General features: G+C 46.7%; 1 protein-coding gene across 3 annotated transcripts in view; it reads left to right on the top strand.

Annotated features, from left to right (window-relative positions):
• ZZEF1 (zinc finger ZZ-type and EF-hand domain containing 1) overlaps positions 1-12,131 on the top strand; it is a 112,725-nt gene extending 100,594 nt beyond the window's left edge. For all 3 annotated transcript variants that reach the window (XM_023653285.2, XM_023653286.2, XM_070227910.1), the window contains exons 51-55: positions 115-213; positions 629-794; positions 6,863-7,016; positions 7,631-7,702; positions 9,563-12,131. In XM_023653285.2, the coding sequence (XP_023509053.2) occupies positions 115-213; positions 629-794; positions 6,863-7,016; positions 7,631-7,702; positions 9,563-9,643 (572 nt within the window). In that variant the 3' untranslated portion in view covers positions 9,644-12,131. The remainder of the gene's footprint in view (positions 1-114; positions 214-628; positions 795-6,862; positions 7,017-7,630; positions 7,703-9,562) is intronic.
• Positions 12,132-12,568: the final 437 nt, after the last annotated feature.

The following is a 12,568-nucleotide window of genomic DNA, read 5'->3' as shown; positions in this document are numbered from 1 at the left end:
GACATCGTTGGAGGATTTAAAACCGGGTTTAATGTATTTCATCAGAAGCACCTCAACTTGCCATTCCCTCTCGCTGCAATGTCCTGACCTGTTTCTGATTCTTGTGTGACCCAGGAGACACTCTGTATTACCGATTCACCTCCGACATGAGCAACACCGAGTGGGGCTACAGATTCACTGTGACGGCCGGACACCTGGGGCGCTTCCAGACAGGTGCGCGCCCTGGTCTTGCCGTTCGCATGACCTCCCTGCCAGGGGTACTCTGTGGGTGGAGGTGCCATTACGTCACTGACCTTTGTTAAAATCAAAGCTGATACTTTCTTTAAGACTTCCACAAATTTGTCTCACAAACCCCACACATGTCACTCTTAAATATGCTGTCGTTGGCTAGTTGTAAACTTGAACAGCCAGATAGAAGAGCCATCTGTCAGGATCCAAAAAAGATGCTGTCTCTTAGAATTTGCTGGGGCATTTTGCAGAAAGGAGGAACTGAAAATGTTCATATGTTGCTTTTACAAAAGGCATAATTTCAGGCAAAATGTAAATGATCACAGTTGTTTCATCCTATTTATTAAAACTTGAGCAGATTATATTTTTAAGATATCTGTGTTTTGTGGGGATTGGCCAGGATTCGAGATTTTGAAGCAGATGCTGTCAGAAGAAAGAGTTGTGCCACACCTCCCGTTGGCCAAAATTTGGGAATGGCTGGTAGGCGTAGCCTGTCGCCAGACTGGTCATCAGCGGTTAAAAGCCATCCACCTGCTTCTGCGGATGGTGCGGTGCTGCACCCACAGGTAAGCTGCCTTCTGGACGCGAGTCTTTTGCTGGGTATTTGTATCGCGAATGTCTTCCCCAACTCTGTGGCTTGCCTTTTCACTCTCTTAGTGGTGTCTTTGATGAAAAGAAGTTTCTAATTTTGGTGTCTGCCAGGTCATCGGTCATTTCCTTTGTGGTAGTGCTTTTCTTGTCCTGTTTAGGAAGTTTTTGCCTTACTTGCCTTTGAGGTCATGAGGATATTTCCTCTGTTATCTGCTAGAAGCTTAATTGTTTTTTCTTTCACATTTACGTCTACAGTCCACATGGGACGAATTTTAGTGCATGATAGGAAGTGTAGGGGTTAAGATTAGTTTCTTGCCACACGAGTCTCCACTTGACTCTAAAGGCCCCTTTTTCGTTGAGCACACTCCAGTGCTGTCTTTGTCACAAAGAAGGTGTCCGTGTATATAAGCGTGGATCTCTTTCTGGTCTCTTTTGTCCTATTGATCTTTTTGGTTATTCTTGTACTAGTACCACACTGTCTTAAATATTGTAGCTTTATATATCTACTAATACCAATCCTTCAGCTTAATTCTTTATCTTCAAGGTTATCTTGGCTATTTTTGACTTTGCTTGTCCATATAAATTTTAGAATTGATTTGTTTATTTTTTCCAGCTTTATTGAGATATGATTGACAAATAAAACTGTAACATAAAGTGTAGAATGTGATGATTTGATAAATGTATACATTGTGAAGATTCCCACAATCTAGTTAATTAACACATCCATTACCTCACATACTTTTTATGCATGTATGACAACACTTAAGTTCTACTCTCGAAGCAAATTTCAGTTATACAATGAAGTATTATCAGCTGTAGTCGCCATGTTCTGTATTAGATCCTCAGACCTTATTCATCTTATAAATGAAAGTTTGTACCCTTTACCAACCTCTCCCCATTTCCCCTATTCCCCGGCCCCTGGCAACCACCATTCAACTCTCTATTTCTATGAGTTTGACTGTTTTTTTAGATTCCACATATAAGTGATACCGTACTGTATTTGTCTTTCTCTTCCTAGCATATTTCACTTGGCATAATGCCCTCCAGGTTCATCCACGTTGTCAGAAATGGCAAGATTTCCTTCTTTCTCGTGACTGAATAATATTCCATTGTATATGACTGACACTTAGGTTGTTTCTGTTTCTTGCCTGCAATGAACATGGGAATGCAGATATCTCTTTGAGATAGTGATTTAGTTTCCTTTTGGACATAGACCCAGAAGTGAGATAGCTGGGTCATATGGTAGTTCTATTTTTAATTTCTTGAGGAACTTCCATACTGTTTTCCATAGTGGCTGCACCAATTTACATTCCCACCAGCAGTGCACAAGGGTTCTCCTTTCTCCACATCCTTGCCAGCATTTGCTATCTCTTGTCTTTTTTTTATCTTCAAGCTTTTTTTTTTAGTTGAGTTCATAATAGTTTACATCATTGTGAAGTTTTAGTTGTACATTATTTCTTGTCTGTACCCATATAAGTGCTCCCCTTCACCCCCTGTGCCCACCCCCCACCCCCCTTTCCCCTGGTAACCACTGAGCTGTTCTCTTTGTCCATGTGTTTATCTTCCACATATGAGTGAAGTCATATGGTGTTTGTCTTTCTCAGTCTGGCTTACTTCGCTTGACATAATACCCCCAGGTCCATCTATATTTGTTGTTTCTCATCTTTTTGATAATAGCCATCCTAACAGATGTGAGGTGATATCTCATTGTGGTTTTGATTTGCAGTTCCCTAATGATTAGCGATGTTGACCACCTTTTCATATACCTGTTGGCCATTTGTATGTCTTCTTTGGAAAAATATCTGTTCAGGTCCTTTGCCCATTTTATTTTATTTTATTTTATTGAGCCCTAATAATTTATAACATCGTGGAATTTCAGCTGTAGGTTATTATTTGTCAGCCACCACATAAATGTGCGCCTTCACCCCTATGCCCACCCCCCAACCTCCTTCTCCTCTGGTAACCATTAATCTATTCTCTTTGTCCATGTAATAGTTTACCTTCCACATACGAGTGAAATCATACAGTGTTTGTCTTTCTCTGTCTGGCTTATTTCACTTAACATAATACCCTCAAGGTCCATCCATGTTGTGAATAGGATGATTTTGTCTTTTTTTATGCTTGCCTATTTTTTAATTGGCTTATTTTTTTGCTATTGAGTTTTATGAGTTTCTTGTATGTTTTGGATATTAACTCTTATCAGATATATGGTTGCAAATATTTTCTGCCATTCCACAGGTTGCCCTTTCATTTTGTTGATGATTTCCTTTGCTGTGCAGAAGCTTTTTGGTTTGTCATCCCACTTGTTTATTTTTGCTTTTGGTGTCAAATCCAAAGAATCCTTACCAAGACCAGTGTCAAGGAACTTACCCTCTATGTTTTCTTCTAGGAGTTTGACAGTTCCAGGTCTTATATTTAAGTCTTTCATCCGTTTTGAGGTGGTTTTTTGTGAGTGCTGTAAGTTAGGGTTTCAGTTTCATTCTTTTGCATGTGGATATCCAGTTTTCCCAGCACCATTTATTAAAGAGACTATCCTTTTCTCATTGCACATTCTTAGAGACTTTGTGGAAAATTAATTGGCTATATATGTGTGGGTTTATTTCTGGGCTCTCTTTTCTGTTCCATTGATCTACATGTCCGTTTTTATGCCAATGCCGTCCTGTTTGATTACTGCAGCTTTGTAATGTAGTTTAAAATCAGGAAGTGTGTTGCCTTCAGCTTTGTTCTTCTTTCTCTAGATTGCTTTGGCTATTCAGGGTCTTTTGTAGTTCCATATGAATTTTAGGATTGTCTTTTCCATTTCTGTGGAGAATGCCATCGGAATTTTGATAGGGATGACGTTGAATCTGTAGATCACTGTGGGTAGTATGAACATTTTGACAATATTAATTCTTCCAATCTATGAACATGGAATATCATTCCATTTATTTGTGTCTTCTTCAATTTCTTTTTCAGTGTTTTATAGTTTTCAATGTACAGATCTTTCACCTCCTTTGCTAAAGTTATTCCTATTTTATTCTTTTTGATCCTATCATAAATGGAATTGTTTTCTTAATTTCTCTTTTCAGTAGTTGATTATTAGTGTATAGAAATGCAACTGATTTTTCTGTATTGATTTTGTATCCTGTCCCTTTGCTGAATTCTATTCTAATAGTTTTTGGTGGAGTCTTTAGAGTTTCTATGTATAATATCATGTCATCTGCAAACAGAGACAGATTTACTTCTTCCTTTCCAGTTTAGCTGCCTTTTATTTCTTTTTCTTGCCTGATTGCTCTGGCTAGGACTTCCAGTACTGTGTTAAATAGAAGTGGCAAGAGTGGACATCCTTATCTTGTGTCTGGTTAGTTTGTTTATTTCTATACACACGTGCACACACACACCCCTCTCACCTGATGAGATTTTTATTGACTCTTTAGATCAATTTGAGAAGAATCATGGTCCTTTGAACATTGAATCCTCTAATCCACAACTGTTATATATTGACTCCTCTAATCCATAATCCCCCATTATTTAGATCTTAGTAATGTTTTATAGTTTTCTACATGGAGGACTTACACAACATTTTGTTAGATTTATTCCTAGGCATTTAATGTTTTGATGCTACTGTAATTGGTATTTTAAAACTTTTATTTTTAATTGTTTTTGCTGATATATAATTAGCTTTTGTATATTACGCTTATATCCAGTGACCTTGCTAAATTTGTTAGTTCTAAAAGTATATTTGTAGATTATTCAGCACACAGTCATGTCATCTACAAATAATCTTTCATTTCTTCCTCTCAATCCTTAGAAACTGTTAGTGCCTTTTTGCACTAGCCAGGACCTCCAATAGAGTGTTGAATAGATGTGGGGATTGCACACATAATTGTCTTATTCCCATCTCAGAAGGAAATGGTTGGTGATTGTGCCACACTAATCATCCATACGCTCATCCCACCTTCCTTGCTTAGACCCCCCCACCTGTTAGGAGGTCATTGCCCTTCTTTTTGGCATTTTTAAGGCACACTGACACACAGAATGCTCATCAGAGTGGAGTGATGATATTCAAAGTACAGTAACAGGTTGTCTTCCCATATAATATGGAGCGGTTATTTAAAAAATAAAGGACTTTCCAAGTCAGGGAAAAGAAATGATGGTTTGTGTAGTCAGTCCATGGGCTGGCGGAAGGGAGAGAGAGAGGGAAAGGTGGGTGTGATTGCTCTTACTACCCTCTCCTCATACACAAACATCAGGGATCACTTAGCCCACGGGGCTTAGCTCTGTTCTTGTGAGAGTGGCCTCCAGGGAGCACTTTCTGGTTGAGTGATGTGTATGAAACATGTCACATCTCTGCTGTCTTCAGGCTGGAATGCCCTTCCTGGCTGCAAAGTGAATGCGCTCCTGCCATCTGCTGGCCATCTCTAGCCTTCCTTCCAGTGGGGACACTCCTGCACCCCTTTGGTCCCCGAGCCTGGAAGAAGCTCCCAGCATTCCTTGCCCCTGGCTGTTCCACACTTCCTTACCGTGGAGAGCCTGGAGAGTGCCGAGTTGGTGGACTTCACCCAGAGGCCAGACTGGAGGGAGCAGAGGGGAAAAGCAAGCCCCAGGGGAAGGGTGGCAGGTGGGAGAAGTGCCACAGGCACCAGCCATGCAGGTGCATTTTACTCCACACTCTTAAGTGCTTTCCTGAAACTCAGCTGTGAAGCTGCCTCTAAATCAAACCAAATTTTCCCACTGGTTTACTTCATGAAGACTTAGTCCTCTGGGAGAAAGTGATTAGCTCCAAGATTTAAGGTCATATTAAAGAGAAAAAACAAAATTTAAGTTTATAAATATATAAAAACCATGTATTTATCCCAGAATATTATTTATTTCATAATTTTTCTCTGAAGGATTTTGAACTGGAATTAAAACACAACCTCCCTCTAAGTAAAAAAACATCAGTATTGGGGCCAGCCTCATGGCATAGTAGTCAAGTTTGGCACACGCCACTTCAGTGGCCAGGGCTTGCGAGTTCAGATTCTGGGCTCGGACCTGCACCACTCATCAGCCATACGGTAGTGGTGACCCACATATAAAGTGGAGGAAGATTGGCACAGGTGTTAGCTCAGGGCTAATCTTCCTCAACAAAAAAAAGAAAAGAAAAGAAAAACTCAGTGCAATCAACAGGGGTCTGTTTAATTGGAAAGGATTCTGCTTTACTTAGAAAGATTTCTGGCCTAAGCAACCATAAAAGCATATTTCTTGTGTTTTATGAGTGTAAGATCATAATAATGGTTGTCATCATTGTCTGTTAAATCTTTTTTTTTTCCTGATTATTAAAGCAATGAACATTGTAGAAAATCTAGAAAACTGACAGGGATAACTACTGATAAACATTTTTTGATATGTTTGTTTACTGTTGTTGTTTTTTTTTTTTTAATTTTTTAATTTTTTCCTTTTTCTCCCCAAAGCCCCCCAGTACATAGTTGTATATTCTTAGTTGTGGGTCCTTCTAGTTGTGGCATGTGGGATGCCGCCTCAGCATGGCTTGATGAGTGGTGCCATGTCCGCGCCCAGGATTCGAACTGAGGAAACACTGAGCTGCCTGCAGCAGAGCGCGCGGACTTAACCACTTGGCCACAGGGCCAGCCCCTGTTTACTGTTGTTTTTAATATGGTTACACAATACTGCATATGCAGGTTTTTTTAACGTTTAAATTTTATTTTGTATATGCAGTTTGATATCTTGCTTTTTTCCACTTAACATTTATCTTGAGATTTTTCCGCTGTCATCGGAAGTTCTTCATAACAACCATCTTTAAAGATGCACAGTTGATTTATGTGGATATGCTTCTGGATCTCCTGTTTCCTCGGAGTCCTGTGGTGAAGTTTAGGTTCTGCCCCTTTCCTTATTTTCGGTTGGTGAATATTTGGGCTGCTTTGGGGGCGGGTGAGTGGGATATCTTGTAATGACTTTACTAGGTATAGTGGAGGGAGAGTCAGAGTGGCAGGTCCCATCAGCCGGCTTCTCACAATCTGAGTGGCGTGGTCCTCAGTAAATGACCCCTGCCCCTCCTCCGCAGCGACCTCTGTGACCTTGCGCTGTTGAAGCCCCTGTGGCAGCTCTTCACCCACATGGAGTACAGCCTCTCCGAGGACGTGACGCAGCCTGTCATCCTGCTCCCCTTGCACCGTGCCCTTACCGAGCTCTTCTTCGTCACCGAGAACCGAGCCCAGGTGAGGGCCCTGCCTGCCTCGCCCCGGGGTTGCGGGCAGGAGGCACAGGCCAAAGGTCAGGGTCAGACCACAGCCCAGCCTGAGCGCTGGAGTGTCGTTGGGTCTCAGCAGACCTGCACAGCGAGGCAGGTGCGGCCTCAGGTCTGAGGTCCTCAGTCCCCCAGCCCCGGGAAGCCCTCGGGTCAGCACCGGGATAGCTAATTTAGGCCTAAAGCTAAAGGGGGAAAAACACTGCCTTGGGTCAGCCCTTGACCACAGTGAGTTTTGGAAAATGAAACAGGTAGGTTCTTTCTTCTTCCTCCTCTTTTTTCCCTCCCCTCAGCACAATAGACTCATTGAGTGGGAGAGATGAAAGGGCCTTTCAGAGTTCTTTAGTTTATCTCCCTTATTTGGTTTGTGAGGAAACTGACTCAAGGAGGGGGTCCCCTGCCTGCTGACGTGGTGGGTAAGTCGGGGCAGAGCCCCCCTGGAGCTCCTTTCATGGCTCTCGGGTGAGGTGGTGCTGTGAGGTGCTCCGGGGAGCGAGCACCGACTGCCCCTGGAGGCTTCTGTGGCTGCGGGTGACTGTCCTCAGGCTGGTGGTCTGTTAAAGCATGCCCCTACTCTCCCCACAGGAGCTCGGCCTGCTGCAGGACTACCTGCTGGCCCTGACCACCGACGACCACCTTCTCCGCTGCACAGCACAGGTACTCTCTCCCCCAAGGAGCTGGCCGCTGCGGCTGCCCCCCGCCGGCTGGCTGTCCCCATCACTGTGGCCAGGACAAAGAGCCTCTGTACAGAATCCACCCGGGGTTTACACAGAGCTCTGTTCCAATTCAGCCACTTCCTTCTGGTGTCTGAGAGCCATCAAGCCCCATTTGTCAGTGTCATTCATATTAAACTGTGGGGTCAGAAGACACTAGCAAGAATTTGTGTGTTTTAAACCAAAACAACCAATGCCTTAAATTTACAGTTTGGCTGATCCCTGAAGTTTCCACAGAGTTAGGTTTCAGATATTTTTGGATGTAACTTGCTTCCCTGGTAGGAGAACTCATCTTATGACAGCTGTTTGGTCTCAGGACCTGTCTTTATACTTTTAAATTACTGAGGATCCCAAAAAGCTTTTGTTTATGTGCCTTATATAGAGTGATATGTACCATTAGAAATTAGATGTCAAATTTAGAAATTAAAACAAAAATTTTAAACATTTACTTTTCAATTCATTTTAAAAAATAAACCCATTCTGTGTTAACATCAATAACATGTTTTGTGACAAACAACTGTATTTTTCAAAATGAAATAATTATTGAGAAGGGTGGCGTTGTGTTCTGTTTGTGCAGATCTCTTTACTGTCTGCCTTAATGGAAGACAGCTGGATTCGCATGTCTGCTTCTGCATTCCGTTGTTATATTATCATACATTAGCCTCTGGAAAACTCCACTGTGCACTCGAGAGAGGATGAAAGTGAAAAGGGCAAAAGAATGTCTTAGTATCATTGTGAAAGTAGTTGTTATCTTGCAGAGTCCCTGAAAGGGTCTCGGGAGCCCCCAGGCCCCAGACTACATTGTGAGAACCTCAGACTCACAGGCTCCTTGGATATCACAGAGCATGTGGTCCAACCCCACAGTGGACAGATGGGGACCCTGAGGCTCAGAGAAGGAAGAGGTTTGCCCAGGGTCACAGTCGAGTGGGCATCGAGCTGGGACCCCCAGCCAGAGCCTCGCACTCTGTTCCTGGCAAGTTTTCTCAGTGAACATACAGCCTCCCTGCAAGAAAAGGTCGGAGTGCCTGCTTAGAGGCGGGAGTCCCCCCTTCAGCTGCCGCAGATTTGTGTGAATTCTCCCAAGACCTGGAGGCAGAGTAAAAACTCCTCCCCTCCTAACAGATAGCTACCAGCACTGCAGTCCACCACCCCTGGTTTCATGACAACAATAGAATTTTGAGATTTGACCATTTTGGCACCAAAAGCTCAACAGTACATATTCCTGTGGGCTCCTCCCTCTTGCCCGTCCCCGTGTCCAGTCTCCTCACCCTCATTCTGAGCCTCCCCACAGCCCGTCCAGTTTGTTGGACCTGGGCTCTGCCTCTTCTCCCTGCCTACCACTTCCCCAGCCGCCCTCCATTCCTCCTGCCCTTAGCTTGAAGGCCAGCCTCAGCCCACTTTCAGGGCCTCCGCCTTCCCAGCTCCTCCCCAGCATTGCTCCCTGGCTCCCCAGCACTGCTGGTTTTTTCCTTCTGCACCTTTGTGCTGTTCCCTTTCCTTGAAGAGCTCTCCCAGACCCCCGGCAGTGGTGTCCTGCGTCCACAGAGCCCCCCAGCATTGCACCCACCCCTCTCTCAGGGTGGTGATGATTTCTCCCTTCCGTTTGGAGTTTTCCTGTGGTCTCCAGCTTTTGTCTGTCGCTCTAGACTGTGGTGCTCCAGGTGAGGGGAGCCACATCTGGCTCATGTCTGCCTCCCGCCTGCCCCCTTCAGGTGCTCAGCTGAGGGTCTCGTTGAGTCAGCACTTAATGAACAAGCAAGTGAACGGTTCTTGACATTAGCAATGACTCTTTCTTCCTCCACAGGCTCTGCAGAACATTGCTGCTATCAGCCTGGCCATCAACTACCCAAACAAGGCAACCCGCCTCTGGAATGTGGAGTGTTAGTCCTTGGTATGGCGTGCATGGAACTAGCTACTCTGCCCACAGGGATTTTAGGGCAGATATTTAAACTCATTCTGGAAAATTCCTGTGGCGTCAGCGCCCAGCTCTCCTTGAGCTCCCATTTCCACTCCAATTAAAATGCCAAGCAGCCATGTCTCCAAGAACTTCTGTGTCACAGGCTAGACCCCACATACTGAGCATGTGAGAATAAGCAGAGCAGTGCAGACCCATTCAGAAAGGGCAGGCAGGAGGCCTGAGAAGGTTGTCCAGAGACCAGCCGTCTCCAGGGTCTGTCCCTGCGGAAGCCACAGCCCCAGGAAGACCTGAAGCAGCCTCTCTGGAAAGGGTGCCATCTTGGTTGAGCTGGAGCCGCCCGCACTTGCCCTCAGGTGAAGACAGTCTGCCCAGAGCTGCCGTCCTCAGCGAGACCTCCAGCAGCAGCCTGGCCTGGGCGCGCCTCTTCCGCTTCTGCTTCTTGAGACTGGGCAATCCAAACCAAAACCGGGGAGAGCCCCTCCTGGCCGCCACCTGGTCCCCAAGCGTTCAGTATAGGACCAGGTGGTGCGCTGGCTCCCTGCACAGCCACCGCTGTCCCAGAGAAATCCTGATGAGAACAAGTGCCCTTGGGAACAGCCAGCAGGCCTCCCGGGAGTGTCTGCGCATGCACTGACCCCAGCACGTCCGCGTTTTTCTAGTTAGTGTTGTTTTAACATATTTCAGTTTCCCCCTCACATTTTTAGAACAACCACGCTGACTTCCGTGAGAGGAATGACCAGTGGAACAGTGATTCGGGGGGACAAACCGGTTTGTGTGAAAGTAGCAGAACCTGAAGAGTACTCTAGCTTCTGTACCTAAGGCCCGGAAGTGTTATCAGAGGAGTAAAAAAACAAAACAGAGAAACACATGAGGATTTTATTTTTGCTCCATGGTCATGGTAATCCATCCCATCCACCTCTGCCTGGCTATCTGAATGTCACTTGTCTGGCAATAACTACATTCATTGTAATCAATGCTGTTTTCCATTTTTCTTTTTCTGGTTGTAGTCTTGCCTTGAAGTGCTGACTCATTCTCTTTCCAAAGCCACGCTTTGGAATGAGAAGCTGGGTTGGCCTCTGGGCTGTGTACACACCTCAGCGTGACTGATCAGCATGAAGAACGCCTGAGGCCACTGCCATTGAAGGGTGGTGTTGGCCGAGCATGTACCACCACACAAGGCCAGACCCGAGGGAGGCTCATAGTCACAGTCAAGGCCAAGCTGAGCAGGTCAGCACTGCCATGGCCTTTGAAGCCCCTCTGCGGGGTCTGCAGGGGTCCGATTTGAAAGGGCCAGGACTGCAGGTCCCAGGAGGATCTGACTGCTGGAGCACTTTGCCCTCCGACCTTCTGCAGCCCTAGATTTAGACTCTCAGCCAAGCCACAAGCTGCGTGTGGAGCCATCATGGAAGGGAGAATTCAAGGGCGGCAAACAAATGGGGCAGGGCCTGAAACTGGGTGACCTAAGGCCCATCGCCCCGACGTGGTCAGCAAGGCCAGGGCCTGGCCTGGCCTCCCATGGTGTGGGATGCAAGTAAACTGCGCTGCCGGCTTGGCAGACAGCCCGTCTCATGTCTTGCTCTGCCTGCATCCCTAGAGGAGGCCCGGTGTTCTGTACCACGCAGACCAAGCAGGTCTGGCAGTGAGGAGGGAAACCAGAGAACGTGTCAGTGTTTTCGAGAAGTCCCCACCCGGGGCTCCGACTCTCACCGTCTGCCTGGAAGACAGACGAGACGGTGCAGCTGACTGCTCAGCTCACGTGCCACCCACACCCTCCGTCCCTCGGGCTGACTGAGTAAAGCAGGTCTCGCCCCTTCACGGCGGTCGCCGCCCGCTCTGCTCCCCGTGCTCCCATCAGAAGATAAACTGTAAATAAACGCTGGACTCCTCATAGCTTTTCTCTCCCGCCGCCCTTGCTCTGCCGGGCTCTCCGTACTTCCGTTTGCATAGAACGAGCCTAAGTCTCCCCTCACGCGCGGGGCGGCCCTGCCTCCCGCCGCCTCTGCTTCCAGCCACCGGGGGCGCTGCCGAGCCCTTCCCGGGCCGGTGGCCGCCGCGCTCCCCGTGCCCAGCTGGGCGGCGGCAGCGAAGGAGCGATTCCATCAAGACCAACACGCTTCCTCCTTCCTAGGAGGCAGGACTGCCTGGAGCGAGATAAAACTGGCGGAATAAAGGTGTCGTGGAAACATGTGCCTAATCTCTAAAGAAATTCTGTTCAAATCATATATATTGTACAAACAGACACTGTTCCTAATGAGAGGAGTGACTTATTTTCATCATCGTTTTTAATTTGTTTTCTTACGGGTTTACGATTTTGACTTTTTCTTATTTGGTTGAAAGAAAGAATTTTGATTATATTAGCTGAGTGAGTTCAGCCTGTAAAAAGGATGTTAAGTTGTGGGTAAAATATGCAAATGAAGAGAAATATATTGTACAAATTCTATATAAAAAAGTACAATTGTGTGTGTCCTTTTTTCCCCCTCCTTCCCCTCCTTCTGTCTCTCTTGTGAGGATTAAACTTGGAGTCTCTACCAGGCCCCAACTGTTGGGATTTCTAGAAGCTCGAGGCCTTAGGCCGAAAGGAATGAGGAGGGTTCCCAGCGCCCCCGCTCGCCCCAGCCCCGCACTGCGGCCCTGCAGGGGCGCCCTGGCCGCCGTCCCCGGGCCTCGGGGCTCCCCCGGCCCGTCCCTTCCGCGCAGCCCCTCAGACGCCCGCACACAGCCCTGCTGTCCCCGGGTCGGCTCCCCCGGCCGCGCCGCCCAGCCTTCGCCTCTGGTGACACTGCGTGCAGCCGGCGGGCGGAGGCCGGCAGGGGCCCCGTCCAGGGCCCGGCGTCCTCCTTGCTGCTCTGGGCCCTGCTCCCGACGGAACGAAGGGCTGACGCCCGCCTGTCC

This window comes from Equus caballus, chromosome 11, assembly GCF_041296265.1.
Source record: "Equus caballus isolate H_3958 breed thoroughbred chromosome 11, TB-T2T, whole genome shotgun sequence".
Lineage (NCBI taxonomy): Eukaryota > Metazoa > Chordata > Mammalia > Perissodactyla > Equidae > Equus > Equus caballus.
Note: the sequence above shows the minus strand (reverse complement) of the source record. Positions and strands in the feature narration are given on the sequence as shown.